Source organism: Channa argus, chromosome 10 (assembly GCF_033026475.1).
Source record: "Channa argus isolate prfri chromosome 10, Channa argus male v1.0, whole genome shotgun sequence".
Classification (NCBI taxonomy): Eukaryota; Metazoa; Chordata; class Actinopteri; order Anabantiformes; family Channidae; genus Channa; species Channa argus.
In genome coordinates this window covers 6,378,929-6,396,578 of record NC_090206.1, presented here as the reverse complement: position 1 = coordinate 6,396,578, position 17,650 = coordinate 6,378,929, and the positions used below count along the sequence as shown (strand labels likewise).

Sequence of the window (17,650 nt, the reverse complement as noted above, 5' to 3'; positions counted from 1 at the left end):
AATCTGAGGGTGCTCGCGCTCATCTAAACCTTTTGCTGCTCTCCACAGGTAATAAATAGGAATTCACACAGGACGATATATTTATTTTTGTATTTTATTTATTTTTTTTGTCCTTCCGGCACTGCACAGCTGGGGATGGGGTGTTGGGGGTTCAGTGTCGACATATAGCCAGGCTCGAACAACTGACCCTATGGTCCGTGGACGACCTAGTTATACAGAACTTTTTCGTTTTATCAATTGGAATTAACGTCACCCCATTTCAGACAGAAGTCAAAGCAGATATTATACAGTCAGTTAACTGTTAATAAGTCTCAGCCCTGAGACTGTGGACATATTATCTCAAAGCCATCTGCTCATATTCATTCACACCCTTTTCCCCTTAATTTACAGATTCAGTAAAAACACGTTTTTAGCTTTCGGGGGGGCAAACGCTGATTTACTTTATTTTTAAATGTTAACTGGGTTCTCTTGACATGTTAAATGTTGAAGTGCCCCCCCAATCACCCACCCAACCACGGTAGAAAACAAATATTACCAAAGAGCATCATCAGTTTTCAGACCCTAGGACAGCAACAATCGGCCTGATTGTTGCTGTCCTAGGGGCTTTTATTTTTGTATTCTTTAATTTCCCACCATAATGGAGCTTTTATGCAACCCAAAATCAAAGCATGTATTGCCATTTGCACAGTGAGGAAAACATGTTCCCCTGCACAACAAAATTGTTCCTTTGCTGTCCACAGTAAATGGCAAATACAGTACAAGCAGTTAAAAGAAAAAAATATAAACTAGATAATACTAGTAGTAAAGTAAGAAAAGTAAAAAAAGCTGAGAAAAAGTAAAGTAAGCTGAGAACACACCCAGCATTTTTAATAGTAATTCTTGAGGTCATATTGGGAAAATTCTGTATATGAAGGGAGGTCGATCAAAATGATTTTACGGTCAGAGACACCCAGGTTCGTATACTTGGAGATTAGAGATGGGGATAGAGTCGCTAATGACTGAGTCGAGGATGTGGAACTTACTATGAGTCAACATTGTGCTTCAGGTTTAAGAAGTCCAGCAGTTCTAAGAACTCAACAGGGGGGGGGGGAGGGGGGGGGAGGGGGGCCTCAGTTTTATGCCAGGTCTCAGTCAGACAGATAATATCCCTCCCCTTCTCCAAAATGTGATTGTGGATCAAACAGGATTTATTTGACAGGGACTGGGCGTTAAAAAGTTACACTTCAGTCATGGAACTTGCGCAGCACTGCTGTAGAGTCGGTTCTTGGGGGATGTAAGCAGCAGCCAAAAACACAGCATTAAATTCCCTTGGTAGATAATAGGGACAGCGTTTCAGCAATAAAAACTCCTATGTGAGGTAATGTAATGTGAAATTATATTGTTAAGTCAAGTTTGAATTCAATTTGAAATAGCAAAACACATCAGATTGAACTGTAAAAATGTTCTGTAACCAATGTGCAGCTGTGGTACTTCATTGGCAGATCTGCCGAGTCAATAACCATAGAGCATTTATTCAAACAAAACACATTTTACTTCTCTTTTTCTCTGTCACACTCTCAGGACTAAACAGTCCCTTATCTGCTCTTTCCATTAATGTCAGACATGGTCTGCGAGAGAATTAAATTTTCAGGAGCAGCCACATTTCGGAAAAAAGGGAAAGATGAAGACAGAAAAACAGACAGACAGTTGCAAATAGAGTGAGATATAGAGACAGTACTAAGGTCACAGATACGTGAAATCTGAGACACGCATCAACGGACTTAAAGGAATAAACTATAGAAAGATTAGTACAGAAATAGAATTAGAATAGAGGGCAGCAGTGACAAATGACGGGTGAAATAAGATACAACCACAGAAAAACCGACATGAAATCTGTTCCTCTGTGTGGGGGAGACAGGCTCTAACCATAAATACCTTCATCAGGAAAGTATGCACAAACAGACACCTCAAGTGCACAAAATCACAAAAGATTGTTTTTAAAAAGAAGTTTTTAGTGTGAACTTGTGTTTAGTTCCTTCAGGAGTTTATCAGACTTCCCTTTGTGAGACTGTAACAACAGCTGTGTTACATATGAAAGATGTAGAAGGAGACAATTGGATAGAATCCAAACCAACTGGAAGCTCACAGAAAAAAAAACAAACAAACTTGTGGCTACAAATTTAACAAGTATAATGAAACATAATGAGTGTTAAGTGCTATTTTAACTTTTAACCTGAGCTTTTACATAACGAATGTACTGCCTGAGGACAAGGCAAAGACTGCTGTTGTGTACCTGACATTGCCTTCCATCTTCCGGGGTGTCACTTTAAAGGCTTAGTGGAAGATAAACAAAATATATCATTATTAATCTTTATTTAATAAATCAGCATTTTCTTCTTCTTTTTCTTTTGGGTGGTCTCTTTCAGGGGTCTCCACAGCGAATCCATAAATGTCCTCTTTGGTCTTCCTCTAGACCTCCTGCCTGGCAGCTCCAACCTCAGCATCCTTCTACTGATATATTCACAGTTTCTCCTCTGAACATGTCCAATCCACCTCACTCTGGTCTCTTTGACTTTATGTCCAAACATCTAACATGAGCTGTCCCTCTGATGTCCTCATTCCTGATCCTGTCCATAATCGACACTCTCAAAGAGAACTTCAACATCTTAAGCTCTGCTACCTCCAGCTCTGCCTCCTGTCTTTTCTTCAGTGCCACTGTCTCTAAACTGAACAACATCTCTGGTCTCATCACTGTCTTAAAAACCTTTCTTTAATTCTTGCTGAGACTCTTTTATCACACAACACACCTGACACTTTTCTCCACCCGTTCCAACCTGCCTGCACTCGCCTCTTCACCTCTTTTCCACACTCCCTGTTGCTCTGAACCTTTGACACTAAGTACTTAAAGTCCTGCACCTTCTTCACCTCTGCTCCCTGTAACCTCACTGTTCCACCTGGGTCCCTCTCATTCACACACATGTATTCTGTCTTACTGCGGCTAAGCTTCATTCCTCTGTTTTCCAGAGCAGACCTCCACCTCTCTCGAGTGTCCTCCACCTGCTCCCTGCTCTCACTACAAATCACAATGTCATCTGCAAACATCATAGTCCATGGAGATTCCTGTCTAACCTCATCTGTCAGCCTGTCCATCACAACAGCAAACAAGAAGGGGCTCAGAGCTGATCCTTGATGAAGACCCACCTCGACCTTGAACTCCTCTGTCATACCTGCAGCTCACCTCACCACTGTCTTACAGCTTACAGAGATTCTCTAACAGGCCAAATGTGACCTTTGACATTTGTTAAAGATGGCTACAGGTGTATTACAGGTGCATTGGCGCGCTACACACAACCTTTTGTGTGAGAGTTGGAGTGAAATTAAAACTTGAGAGAACAGGACTGAATGTTTCATGATGATTATTTAAGGATAACATTTACAATATTATTTATGTACATTTGTAATGAATTTTTTTCTTCTGCACAGGAGGACATTTCCAGAGACAAACAGGTTGGTGTAATTTTTGGCAGGTAAAAGTTTACAAATGATCTTAAACTCAATGACAAGGTCACTGCAGACTAAAGGCAGATTTACATTTACATTTAGTCATTTAGCAGACGCTTTTATCCAAAGCAACTTACTCATGAGGTACAAGGCAGCAAAAAATCTAAGTCACGGAGAAAACATCAAAGCAAACCTATCATAAAGTTTCATGAGATCGAAGTGCAAGAAACAGAAAGGAAGTTGTTGTTTTTTTAATAGATTTAAGTGCATAGGAAGGAGTGGGAGAGTTTTTTGAATATTGGGACTGATTTTGTTGAGCGTGCGGTGTTTAATTTAAAGATCAGATGTTTCATGGAACCAGGGAAACAGTAGTTAGTTGAAATATTTTCATGCACTGATTAATTTGCCTATTACTTTCTCTATTAATTGTTTGGCCCATCAAATAACAATTTTGCTAACACCAAACAGACTCTAAAAAGTCCAGTTTTGTTCAACCCCCCGACCTCCCCATTCTTTAAATAAACTAATAAATAAATGAAGAAAATGAAATAAAATATAAATTTTATCAACATTTAAATACATTTCCTGACTTATTGATAAACTCACTGATGGTTTCAGCTCTTGTATCTTGTGGAGTTCATCAAACCTTGGGTTCTCTTCTGGCAAGGAGATATTCCCCAACCTGAGTGGTGTCCTGAATGTAAGCAATACAACAGCCACAACTAGTTATTAGCTATAATAGTTTTTAATCATTCAGATAAACACAATATATCCGACAAAAGTTTAAAATGAGAAGGCCTCCATGTAAATAAATATGGGTTTTTTTTTTAAAAGACACAGGAAAATAATATAACATATAAAACATACAGTGTGAAGGGGAAGGCAAGCAAGCATACATTTTGACCTGAAAAAATAGACATTAATAATTTCATATGAATAGTGAGCTTGATGTGATGTAGCTTTTAACTACAGTGAATGAGAGGTTTTCTGATTATTTACAAATTGCTAATTCACGCATTTTATTCACTTGTAAAAGTTACTTCACCCTTTTGCATTGGATACAGGCTTGTATTAAAATAACAAAAACCGTGAAGAAGAGTTCTTGTACTAAGATCTTGTACTAAGCTGTAGCACAAAGATTTGTACTACAGCCCCTGGATTTCATTTGGATTTGCACAGTGTTTGAGTCGCTCAGTGTGTTTGAATTAATCAGGTCATCAGACTGTCGGCTTGGATGACAGTCTTTTTTTTTGAAATGCTTACTGATCTGAATTTTTGTACAGATGGCCTCATAACATATCATTAGCATTGCTCAGATATTAGCTACATGGTTAGTGTAAGATAAGGTGAGTGTGCTGTTATATCGACTTGACAGCATCACAGGCAGGTGTGTGTGGATTGAAGCCTTATAACAAAAGGTTCATAGTTATGTACAGCGTGTTCCTACCCCGACAACCCAGCTCAGATCTACCTCCATGTTAAACATACTTCATGTCTGTGTACAGTAAATATTGCATATGGCTTTCTATAGTGGTTCATAAAGCCCATACCATCCATGGCTTGGAAATTCAGGATGCGTTCCTTTATACAGACATCAAGCATAATAGTCCACTTGTAGTGTACACGAGGCTCAGACTGTGTAGCAGTATACAGATCTCCATTATCCACACAGGGGTCACAGTTTTCTATCATCTTTCCTGTCCTCTTTCAAACTGGAGGCAGTGATATTGATTTAGAAAGCACATCATCTAACAAACACACACACACACACACACACACACACACACACACACACACACACACAGACAGGCCTGTCGTGGATGGGGAAAGTGAGAGAGAGCTGACTGGCTACTTCTACAGTAGAAGTCCTTTAAGGCTGAGATGAGATGTTCCCACATTTGCACACAAAGGAAAAGCTGAATAAGTCACTTTGCCTCAGAGAAAACACAAAGAGAGGATATGTTTACATCAGGATTATATGAGAAAGAGGAGCTTTGCCACGATGGCCCTTCTTTGTAGGACAATGCAGTTCTCCTACACGTGGGTAAAAGGATCTTGCAGCCTATAAATCAATAGCTGACATGTTACTTTCTTCAAGATGCTCTTTTTGAAGGAAACCTTCCTACGAAGGTTATCGTGTGTTGGTCCTTTGAGCTGACTCGGATTTTTTTTTTTTGCGTCATTTTGTTCTGTGTGCTCATGGTCTCACAGTGATTTGACTGTCATTGGGTGTGATCTACACAGATGACAGAGACGTTTTAACGGGGAGGCAAAAAGACTACGATTACCGTAATTCTCTAAAATAGTCTCTGAAATGCAGTGTTGGATTCTTTGTTCAAAATCCTTGAAATCTCTATGGTACATTTGCCCGACGAGTTCATCACAGCCATGATGCTTTTTAAGGCAGTAGAAATATTCTGGGAAAATCAACAAGGACCCGACAGCAATCAAATAAGGCTGTGATTTCAGCTTTTTAAAGTGTTGCTTCTGCATGTTGCTGTTAATATATGACCGGGATAAACATCAAGCCAGGACTGGTTTTCCGTATGTTGTGGATGCCCAGAGTGACTCATGTGTTTGTAATGGTGGTGTTTGCTGTGCACTGGGCCCACACAGAGTACATTTACTCAGATTGCATCTGTGTTCAAAAAACTGGAAGAATCTCAACACAACATCTTCTCATTTCTGAATTGTTAATACATGTGTCACTGACTAAGCCATTTTTTTCTCCTGCCTGTCCTTACCATTCTCTAATGGTGGGGATAGACATCTAAACAGTCAGTTGATCATCAAGTGATGTGTCAGTCCTTTACACAAGCTTTAACTCCTTTTCCGTGTCTCTAGTGTCACTTTTACCTCTACTCTCCTCTTACACCAGAAAAACAACAAGACAAAGTATATAATTTACAAGCCTCTTGTTTCAGCCTCACTCTCCCATCATCCCTCTCCTCCTCTTCCTGGACATGTGCAGTTATTTAGATCTCTTCCCTTCCATTATGCCTCCCACTCTGCCGTTTTCTCAACAAGGACAACTACTCTTTGTTTCGGTGTCTTGTGTGAGTCGGACTCTCCCGTCCTCTCTTTCCACGTCTCTGTAGAGCAGGGATTTCTGGGCCTTCAGACGACAGGCCAGGGACATGAAAATAGAATCGATGTTCTGAGACTCTCTTGGGTCCTTGGCTGATGTCTCAAACAGGAGCATGTTGTGGGCATCTGCAAACTTCAACGCCATGTTGGAGGGCACCTGGGAAAACACGTGTTTAGTTACATTTACATTGAAAATTCTGTCATCACGTATTTTGCTGTCGATTTCGCTTAAGAACACTGACCTGTATTTGGTCCACAAGGTCGCACTTGTTTCCCACCAGGACTCGAGGTACTGATGCTGAGACCCGATGGCCATTGCACTCCTAGACACGAAAAGAAAGAACATAGCATCTTAAAGCATCGGCATGTTGTGATACTTTAGGAATATTACACTCCAAAGCCTGTAAGTGTTTACACAGAATTACACAGTTTACACAGATTATTGCACAGAATCGAGGAGGCTGACTTTTCAACTGTGCACTGGCAACAAGTCAGATGGTCATTATACAACTTTTACCATCTTTTGTTTTTTAAATAAGTTGGCACAAAATTTCTTCAAAACAAACAAACCGCTCAATTTCAACTTTGACAGGTCATTTTTATACATGACTTGTACTTTAACACTGCACTGGGTTAAGTCCTGAATCCAAACCTGCTAGGTTGCTCTAATATAAGAGGGAATTAATTGTGTTTTACAAAGTTTCACAATGACATGCTTGAAAAACATACTTAGTTCTCAAGGTGGAATAATAATACACCTTTTTTTCAAGTTGGACTTTTTGAAAAGTAATAGCAAGAAAAACTAGAAAGAGCAATTTCAAAAAAAGAAAATCCACTGTGAATGCTTCAGTACTGAAAATATAAGAATGTTTGTTTATATACAGACAGACTCAAGACTCAAAAGATTCGAAACTTTGCCTCAGAAACAATAAATAAAAAACTACGAGTCATATCTGAAAAATATGGGCTTCACCCAACACAGTGATATACTTTATGTGAAGAAAGTCCAGAAAATGAAGTCACGGTCGCAAGTTACAAACAGCCTTCGTCTGGGTCTGCTCAGAAAACTCTGGAAGCATCTCACAATGACTTTTAATGGGGTGGCACTGTCTGTGCTTTTGGCCAAATCCTTCGAAAACCTCAAAGTCAAAAAGGAGAAGCACATTTTCTGAAAGCTTCCAATTTTCTCTGCCATTTCATTGTATAATTTGTCTGTGAAAGCTGAGAAAACAGATGAGAAAAAAACAAGAAAAGAAGTTTCACAGCAGAAGTTGGTGTGTGATGCTTTCACCACCAGAGGAGAGCAGAAATGTCCAAAACCTGCAAAAAGCAGTGGTTAGAGAAGTGAACTTGTGACCAGTCCCAGGTTCAATCCCCAGTCCAGCAACATAAAATGTGAGTGTGACAAATCTGTGGTCAGACTGTAGTTGTAGTAGCCCTTTGATACATAGTGGCCACAATAGTGGACAGTTATTCAAAAGCTGCTCTCTTGCATATGCATGGGTTTTGTTGTCATAGATGCATATAGGCCAACACAGTGGATGCTTGTGCATCATTCCATACACTGCCACCTGTTGGCCAGTCATGGTAAATGCATTTTGTTTTTTTACCTCAAATCCAAGATGGCCGACAGAAAGTCAGTGTCCACCAAATTGGATGCCATGCATCACTGGCTATATTTGAACTGTTATTCATACCATTACTGTAACTTTGTTGTTCTTGATAAACCTTATCTGGAATGACATTTTCTAATGTAAATCAATTCATATTTTTGTTAGAAATGTAATCAGCAGTTTTTAAAACAATGACAATTCTTTTAGCATATTCTCTCCATAAAGTCCCCTTTATATTTTGTAGAGTTCAAGTGCAGCATGTGATAGGAAGGACTACGTGATAGTGGAGCATATACCATCTGAGTCAAGTGAGGATGATGCTAGTGGCAGTGATGATAAATGACTGACAGAAAAACAAGCAGAAGGATCGGGATTAGTCAGTGCTAGCAGTAGTGACAGTGGACCTGAGGATGCTGAAGGAGCTGTGGGTGGTGTGGTAGCTAATGATGCAGAGCGAGCTGAAGATGTACCACCAGACAGAACTCTGGGACAGAGAAAAATCAGAAATGTCTGGAAAACCAAAGACAACCAGTTTGAGGGCAACCTGCCAAGTTTTCTAGGGGAGTGGAAGTCGAATGTTGAGGAAACATAGCAAATAGATTTTATTATCCATCTATTTCGTGAAGATCTATTAGATGAAATTGTGCACAATACCAAACTGTATGCACTTCCAAAAGGAAAAGAAAATCTGGCCCTGACAACAGGAGAACTGAAAACTTTCCTGGGAATAAAGATGGTGATGTCATACATCAGATATTTACGATCAAGAGCGTACTGGTCATCAGAATCAGGTCTTCATCTTGATTTGATAGCAAGTGCCTTGCCAGTGAGCAGATTTGAGGAGATTCTGCAGTACATTCACTTTGCTGATAACTATTCACAAGAGCCAGGAAATGCTGGCACGCTTTTCAAAATCGGACCAGTGTTAAATGTACTTGAGCAAACCTTCCACTCAGCAGTCAGTCCTGAAGAATTCCACTTCAGTGAAACATATGGCCTCCGCTTAAGCTGGACAGTTACCTTCAGATTTAACCCAGACATGGGGCAAGAAAGACAAAAAAAAAAAATGTCAACAAGGCCATTTTCAGTTCAAGCTGTACAATCAGCATATGGGAGGAGCGGATCTCATGGATCAGTGGTGGTACATCAGAGTGTTCTTTCACTTCTTGGATGTGACTACTGTTAATGCCTGGCACCTTTACAGAATGTCTGGGTTGGAAAAGAGGGATCTTCTTAGTTTCAAAGCATCTAAGAAATGCAGGTTCCATCAAGACACCCACAAGAGGAAGACAAAGTGACACTCCACCTCCAGGTAAACGCAGAACAGTCTCCAGGCCACCCCCTGGGATCAGGTTAGGCCCCTGGTAACCACTGGCCTATTCTCACTGAAACCAAAAAAAGATGCCAAAGCCAAAGATGCCATGATGCTGCATGAACACGAAAAACAAAGTATGTCTGCGTTCAGTGTCTTTTGGCTGCGTGCCCTGGGTGCTTTGCCAATTTCCACATAAGATAGATGGGAAATGGAGATGAAAGGGGCGTGATGATGTGAGAGAATGGTAGCAAATCAGAGGGGAGAAAGAACATTTGTACACCCAGAGATCCAAATTTTCTTTTGTTTACTTCAACATACTATGGTTGGCACTTTTTGTACTGGCATCATTAGCGTTAATTGATGGAAACGTGTTTGTTTTCAGTAGCACTAAAAAGACTATGCTGCTTTCTGAGAGAAGTGTTTGTAGAGCCATGGACAATATTTCACTGTCTTTTTGTAGAAAATCCTAGAAACTCTGCAGTTCATTGGTCAGAGGCTAAGGTCAAATTAAAATTATTAGAATATGTTAAAATGTGAGAAAACATCAGATTTAGCAGCATTGAAAATGTTTCTGTTTCTGCTAATGGTTTGTTAAACACACGTTTTTTGGTTCAAAAGTCAAATGCATGGTTTCCTGCCGAGTGGACTGAGTGGATTGTATCTCCATGAAAAATGGTTTCATTAAAAAAATCAATTGCATTGTTTTTTCTCATGCCTAGAGAGAAATACAAACACTTGACTGAGGTTCTCATAATTCATGCATGAAAGGGCTAGTCAGCTTCCATGCATACAGTAACTGTGTAAATGTGATCAGGGTATTATATCTGCCCTGCAGTTCATCTACCCTGAATAATGTAGATATACATCCCAAAACTTATCTTAATGCTGCCTGCGACACAGACTCATTAAACAGCCGGTTTTTGACTGATGCTTGCCCTTTAAACCAATAAGAGAATTCCAGTAGTTTCAGTAGTAGACAGTTTACTTCCGTAGTTTTCTTATTCATCACAGTTTTATAACTACTAGTAGGCGACAGTGAAATATTTTTTCCTCTTTTGAAAAGCCCCTCCTACACACACAAATACACAGTCCACTTTGAATCGGTCACTTTGTAAGGCAAGCTACTGTGCGGCTCGGGATCAGTGGGGCTTTGTTGGCTTACTCACTGGCTTGTTGTAGCATTGACATCCAGCGGAGCAAACCACGCATTGTGATGAAAACATCACACTGTCAGCCCACGGGCGACAAATAGTCTTGGGAATGGGGGAACACGAGAAACTAGAGGGATGCTGATGAAAAGCACATGGAGCCAGAAATGAAGGCCTGTGCAGTTTCAAGTGAGCTCAGTCGCTTTCTACGCGCAGCTGTTTTACACTCAACCAGCTACACACCTCTATCCATGTCTGTAGGTTGCGAAAGGAGGTCATCTTGGTGACATCATACACAAAGACCACTGCATGGACATTGCGGTAGTAATGCTCCACCATGGATTTACGGAAGCGCTCCTGCCCTGCTGTGTCCCATACCTGCACCTGGAGAAAGGAAAAGATACATCTGTGTTTTAGTGTGACGCCAATAAAAAAAAGAGCTGCAACAGATCACAGATAATCCAAAGAACAAATATGGCTGATCAAGAGAGAGAGTTTTTGACTGTTAGCAAAGACTTGAAATTAATCTCTGTCAATAACAATATGATGAGTTTTCAGAGCCTATAAAGTCTCACAAGAACCCGTCATGGCACTTTACTGGGTCAACAGGAAAGAGAACTTAAATATTGCTGGTTACAGGGTCTCACAAAACTCAGGAGACACTGTTCTATAGCATAATATGCCTTTTTTCTTAATGATTAACAGAAGAAATCTACGGTGTGCTTGTGTATAGTATTTGGTGGGCAATGCATTTGAATTTTTAAATGTAACGATATAAGTCTAAGGGTTAAAAGACTGAATACCGCTCCTTTTACCACAGTGCTTACAATGCAGCCAGCCATGTTTCATCGCATTCCAAAACCTGCAATCCCTGTGTCAAATACCTCAAGTGTTTGCACTTTACTTCATATTTTAAGGAATTTGTGAGTCAAAACACAACTCTGGAGCTAATTAATGTAGCTAAATATCGTCGTGTGTACTTCTAATTCTGTATTATACAGGAGTTTGACATAATAATTCAGATTTCTCTGCAGAGCACACGTAGCTGCTCTACAGCTGTTCCCTAATTATAGCATTTAATGGTTCAGACTTAACCTAAGGATCAAACATGAGGCTTTACTTTCTCCCTCTGCACACACAACTATTGATGTTAAAGCTGTCATCTGAGAAGGGGGACAGAGTGAAGATGACTTATAGCGCATGCTAGACAGGCCCTATGCTGTACATTGTGTTCCTAATTGTCACTTTGCTGAGTGTTTTTTCAGGCTGTGTAATCACTGGCACTTTGCATTTCAACATGGACGTCTTGCAACACTCAGCCCAGGCCTTCAGTGTAAAATGCCCATAAATTGCAGCATCTGTTCCTATTATCATTTTAAAGGATGAGCCCAGCTTTTAAGCATCAGAGGCCGAATGCTGCATTAATGCTGCTCATAACATCAAAGCTTAGTGTGTCAAAAACACTGTGAGTGCTTATAATTAACAGGTTGGGGGAAAGGTGTGCTGCATAAAAAGACCTCACAAAGATGATAATAAGACTTATAAGTAAATGATGGTGGACAGAATAAGAAATAAAATCGCTGGCAACAGCTCCAAGATAATGGCATCATTTGTTTTATGAGATGTCTTAGATATATGTCACAGAAACAAAGTAATTACCAGTGGTTTGAGAACCTAATCCATACGTCTGTTAGATGCTGCTATGCTCTGACATTTATAGTTCTGTGCGACTTAGGATATTGTTTATAATCTGTGTGGTACTTTTATTCACCTGCATAAAGACTGGAAAGGAGGAATAGATGCAAACCACATAGGTGATTTTGTTTATATTTTATCTTGTTATACTTTACAATCACTTTAAATGAAATTTTGACATTTGCTACTGGGACTTTAGCTCACGAGCCTCAATATGCAGACACCGGGACACAAAATGTATCACTGAACATACAATAACAGAAATATTGTGTCAAAGTGTCATAGCTCTAAATACCCACTGGATCATGTTCCAGGTTGATAACATCGTTTTTTAAGTGGTGAAATCAATCTAATGAAGATTGGTCTCACTCTGTGTCACACTGTACAATATCAGCTTGCAGCTTGTCGGATTTAGCAGTGGATTCTAAATTGTGGCACTACAATGTAAATAAATCAAAACAGTGCACGTGAGGAGACAAACATTTTCAGTGCATCAACCACTTGCATTGTTCTGACAACAGGTCGTGGATACGTGGCTTTTCCCAGAAAACGATTAATCTTCTAATCTTCCTTCAAAACATGGCCTGTGAAATCTGCAGCTTTTGCTGTAGTATTCTCAGGGTCATGGGTTGTCACAATTTCTGACACTGAGTTTTGAGAATGATGCTAACGGTGAACACATGGCATATGCGTGTGAGAGCAACGATTTCACGGAAAACTGTCAGCATGATCCTGATAATTCTGGTGTACAAGTGGAAATACTGTTCTGATTGTGGCCCACAACAACAAAGGTCGGGAGTTCAACGAAAACCTGAGGAATCCCCCTCTGGGGACTGGACAGCTGCTTGTCCAGTGTCACAAAGTTGCATTACTCTGTCATTATTTAAAAAAGAAAAAAAACTGAATTAAGCAGCATTTCAAATGAAAAAGACTACACAGAAGCAGCAGCAGCATTAGAAGAAATTACTTGTACTAACTTGATATAGATAACAAAATAATTTCCGTGATTCAGACCTATTAGGTGTAGTGCACCTTGTTTGTGTCAGTGTGCATTTGTGAGTCAGCATTAGGGGCCATCTGGAGGTTGCACACAGACTGTTATACTGAGACAAAAGGGGGGGTGGGGGCATGGAGCTGAGCTCATACACATTTATGTGCATGTTTGCTATTGTGATTCCACTGTGCACCGACTCGGGAACAGGAAGATGTGCAGATTACACAACAGCAAAAACAAATAATATAATCTCAAGGCAAATCAACATCAAGAAAGTAAATGTTCCATAGTAATATAGTGACCATTATTTATCACAGTGCCTCAACTAGCCATGTTGTTATACTGCTGCACTTATATGGATTATTCTGTCACTAAGTATTTCTACTGTAAATCTTGGAAATCATTACATTTTAATTAGGCAATTACCAGCACACCATTACAGCTCCATGGTCTGTGTTTCTAATGCTGTCAGTGACCTGTGTGAAATAGATTGTGATCTCATGTCACAATATATTATTTTATAATAATTAGGATAGATGGATCATTGTTTATGAAGGATGAAGGTGGTGAAACTAACAGGTGCTCCTAAGCATGCATGGATTATAGATACTTATTGTTTCAGCACTCAAAGTAAGAATCTTTTTTTTGTGTGTGTGATTTGTAGCAGCACCCCAGTCAGTGGGTTTTCAAAAGCTACAGTTTTCATGTAAAATGTATTATTTTCTGTGTACAAGGGTATTTGTACTGTAAATAAAAAACAGAAAATGCATACGTGACCAAACAAAGACAATTGATAATGGCCTATTATTATTTCTTTGCTATTGTTGGCAGGACAGACAAAGACATGCTTCATTTAAATAAGCTTGAACCATATGTAGATTCAGATTTGAAGATATTCAGATGAGAATTGAAATGCAGTAAAAGCAGTGTGGTGATTTAATAAATAGGCCCTGTGTGATACACTGGCAGAGTTTGAGCTGCGGCTCATCAACAAAAAGAAAAAGAAAGGAGAGGGAGAGGGGGGGGGGGGAGTGAGGAAACACTGATCAACATCCAGCCCCTCTGTCGCTCTAACCTTGATAGTCTCCCCCTCAATCTCCACCGCTTTCTCCCTGAAATCCACGCCGATGGTGGCCTCGGTCTTATCGGGGAAGCTCCCCCCCGTGAAACGGAAGGTCAGGCAGGTCTTCCCCACGTTGGAGTCCCCGATGACGATGATCTTAAAGATCCGCGTCTGGATGCTCAGCTCCAGCGAGGAGGTGCTCAGATCCACAGAGGACGTGAGGCTCCGGGCGGCATCGTTGCTGCTGCTGGCTCGGCTCCGGCTGGCTCTGTGGAAATCCATGGAGGATGTCAGGATGGTGACATTGTCGTCAGCTCGGTTTCTTCGTGCGATGCCTTCTCCACCTCCTCCGCCGCCGCTGCCCGGTACTCGGGTCTCCTCCTCCGGGGAATCGTTGGTCATTGTGCCGGAAAGGGCGACGCGCAAATCGGGATGCGCGTGTGGAGAGGACAAGAGGGTGGACGGGATAGATGGATGAGTGAAGGGAGGGGGAAGGAGGAGTGAGGAAGGAGGAGACCAGAGATGCAACAATACAGAGATGCTCTCTTTCAGCATCTGACTGCGGCCTTAAAGAAAAAAACAAAAACAAAAAATATTTAAACAGACAGAAAAGAAATACAAGATACATTTTATTTGACTTCTTGGCAAAAAACCATTTTTTCTCTCTGTGTAATCGTCACAGCAACAGGAATATAGTCCTCTAATGACGTATTTTACTGACAGAGGTGGTACAATTACACAAACACAGTAGTGTTTCCCTCATAAAATGACCACTTCAAATCAGTTACTTAAGCTGAAGTGGGCTATAAACACACATGCTCCAAAATGCTCACTGGTCTGGAACACAAATGGCACAGCTTCTAAAGTTTGACCAGATTGTAACCGCTTGTTACTGACAGTTGCTAATCCATAATAATATACCATAATGTGTTAGTTCATTTGACTCATTTTATAAAGTATCTCGTAAAATAATTGCAGTGGAGTAAAAGTACAATATTCCCACATGAATTGTAGTTGAGTAAAAGCAAATTTAACCAAAAATGGAAATAGTGCTGTACTGTACAAGTTCAATAAAATATACAGTACCTGAGTAAATGTACTTAGTTACTTACCACCTATGTTCATTAATGCATATGCTCTAATGAGCAATAACTTACCTACAGAAACTAAAGTTAAATATTAGCATATACGAGAACCAAATTACTCATACTGCAGCAGTTGTAATATAGGTCAACTTACTCTTCAGGAACTCGATGACACAACAGAGATGTTTTAACACATTAAAGCCAAAAGGAAGTTTTATACTTTTCAAAATAAAGCTCCTTGAATGAACAAACTTCAACAAAGCAGAGGGCAAAAGTCCAATATCCTGGTATTGAGGACCATAAAGTAAGCTGCTGTATTATGGTAATTTGTTGCATTAGCAGAACTTGTGTTAAGTTTATTTTCTCACTTGTCTATTTCTTGGTGCAAACTTGATGTATCAATATTTCTTTACTGATTTTCACAACATTGTAGAAAAACTATTCCAGGAAATGTATTAAACGCATTAACACATATAGGTCTTAAATCTCTTAAATAACGTATCTACCTAAATTCGTAGCTCTAAATGAAAGACAGGTCGACTAATACAACTGATGCAGCAATCAGGGAAACATTTCAAAGGAAACAGATTCTAACACACCATGTGATCCGATTAATTGGTCATGATATCACATTCCATAATACCAACATGGCCATAATGCATAGGATTGCAGTCCTTAGAGATTCCAGGCCTGACTAAGGTACTGACAATACCAATGATACCACTTCATTTTCACTGAATATTACATTATTGTTGGGTGAAAAGGGAACTATACACATGAGATAGTTTTATATCTCTTTATCTCAGCTAAGACCCCACAGCCATGGAGTTGCTCTTTGAGGCAGTAATGCTAACATCAATCTAACTGGTTTGCTTTGTTTACCATGATCAATTTTAATATCTGCTATAGTCAATAATACAGGGCTATGCACATATTCACATATATCGGCCAAAAGTATTGGAAAAATACACATTTTGTGCTGATGTTGCCACTATAGGAGGTGAAAAGTCAGGGGATCATTAAAGTTTTTTTTTTTAATCATTTTTATTTTTATTTTTTTATTTTAACCCTGTACCAAATGCCAGCGTAATCTATTCCACTGTTGTCAGATCATTCACATTTTCCTGGTAAGTGAAGTAAATGCATTCTTTGGTGGCCATAAATATTTTGATGACATTTTATGCCAATTCATCTAGTCATTGTTGAAATATTTCAGTCTGGACCAAAGCAGCAGACCAACCAAATGATTTTGCAGACAACTCAGTTGTTTAATGGCCCTTTTTTTAACTTTTGTTTTCTGCATCTACAATACAATTAATTAAATGCACTGAACTGCTCATTGCCATTGTTTTGATTAAGGGAATTTTGTTTTAAAGGTAATAATAAAAAAAATACTCAAAGCGTTAACCACATCATGAAGGAAAACACAGTAATACAGCATTTGATATTGTTGATATACTATGGTCAGTGATTTTTGTAGAAAGATCTGATCTTTAAAAAAGCCCAATTATTTGCATGTATTTAACAATAAACATAAAGCAGCACTGGTCCTCAGAAAATGACAGGGGAAAAAAGGTCAAGTACTTAAATAGAAATGTCATGTCATATGTGGTACTTCTACTTTAGTAGTACATTTTTTAGAGTACTTCATCAACCACTGTTGGCATATTCTAAATGACATGCTTACAGTTAGGAAATACAGTTGGTTCCTGAAGTTTTTATGTGGGGAAAAGAAAGACTGGGCATTGAACAAAATGCATTAAACAATGAAAAGAAAACAGTTTTACTTACTGCGTGAAATGTAGCCGTACAAGGTTCTGCTGGGTGCTTGCGCTGCTTTGCCTCCATTTTGGATAAAGGGTATAGAAATAAACACAAGCACAAACGTTTCTCACACAGAAACACCCAACAGAATGCAGGTGTACGCACACACTCCCGGTCTGTTGATTGAAATGCAGGCAGAAAACCAAACACGTCTGCACGCTGGCACACCGCTCAGTGTGTGGAACAATCCTTCACACACAGACACAGTCGCTTCCCCACAGACATACACACTCTCTGTTTTTAAAAGGAGACACGCATAATCTCTTTCTCACACACACACACACACACACACACACAACAAACACACACTCACATGCGTCGAACAATCCCAAGGCTTGTGTCTGAC

General features: G+C 39.7%; 1 protein-coding gene across 1 annotated transcript; it reads right to left on the bottom strand.

Moving 5' to 3' along the window:
* Positions 1-4,206: 4,206 nt before the first annotated feature.
* rab33a (RAB33A, member RAS oncogene family) lies at positions 4,207-17,548 on the bottom strand. Its single transcript, XM_067519195.1, has 5 exons — positions 17,272-17,548; positions 14,408-14,961; positions 10,887-11,027; positions 6,810-6,890; positions 4,207-6,724 (listed from the first exon to the last, which is right to left on the bottom strand). Exons 2-5 carry the CDS (start codon positions 14,948-14,950, stop codon positions 6,500-6,502), a joined length of 990 nt encoding a protein of 329 aa, XP_067375296.1. The 5' UTR covers positions 14,951-14,961; positions 17,272-17,548; the 3' UTR covers positions 4,207-6,499.
* Between the last annotated feature and the right edge of the window lie 102 nt (positions 17,549-17,650).

Excerpts from the sequence above, each read along its gene's own strand:
- rab33a (XM_067519195.1), bottom strand. The coding sequence starts at position 14,950 with ATGCTGAAAGAGAGCATCTCTGTATTGTTGCATCTCTGGTCTCCTCCT. Across the intron at positions 11,028-14,407 it reads TTGAGGGGGAGACTATCAAG|GTGCAGGTATGGGACACAGC; the intron begins GTTAGAGCGACA and ends TCCTTTCTCCAG. Across the intron at positions 6,891-10,886 it reads ACCTACAGACATGGATAGAG|GAGTGCAATGGCCATCGGGT; the intron begins GTGTGTAGCTGG and ends TTTCGTGTCTAG.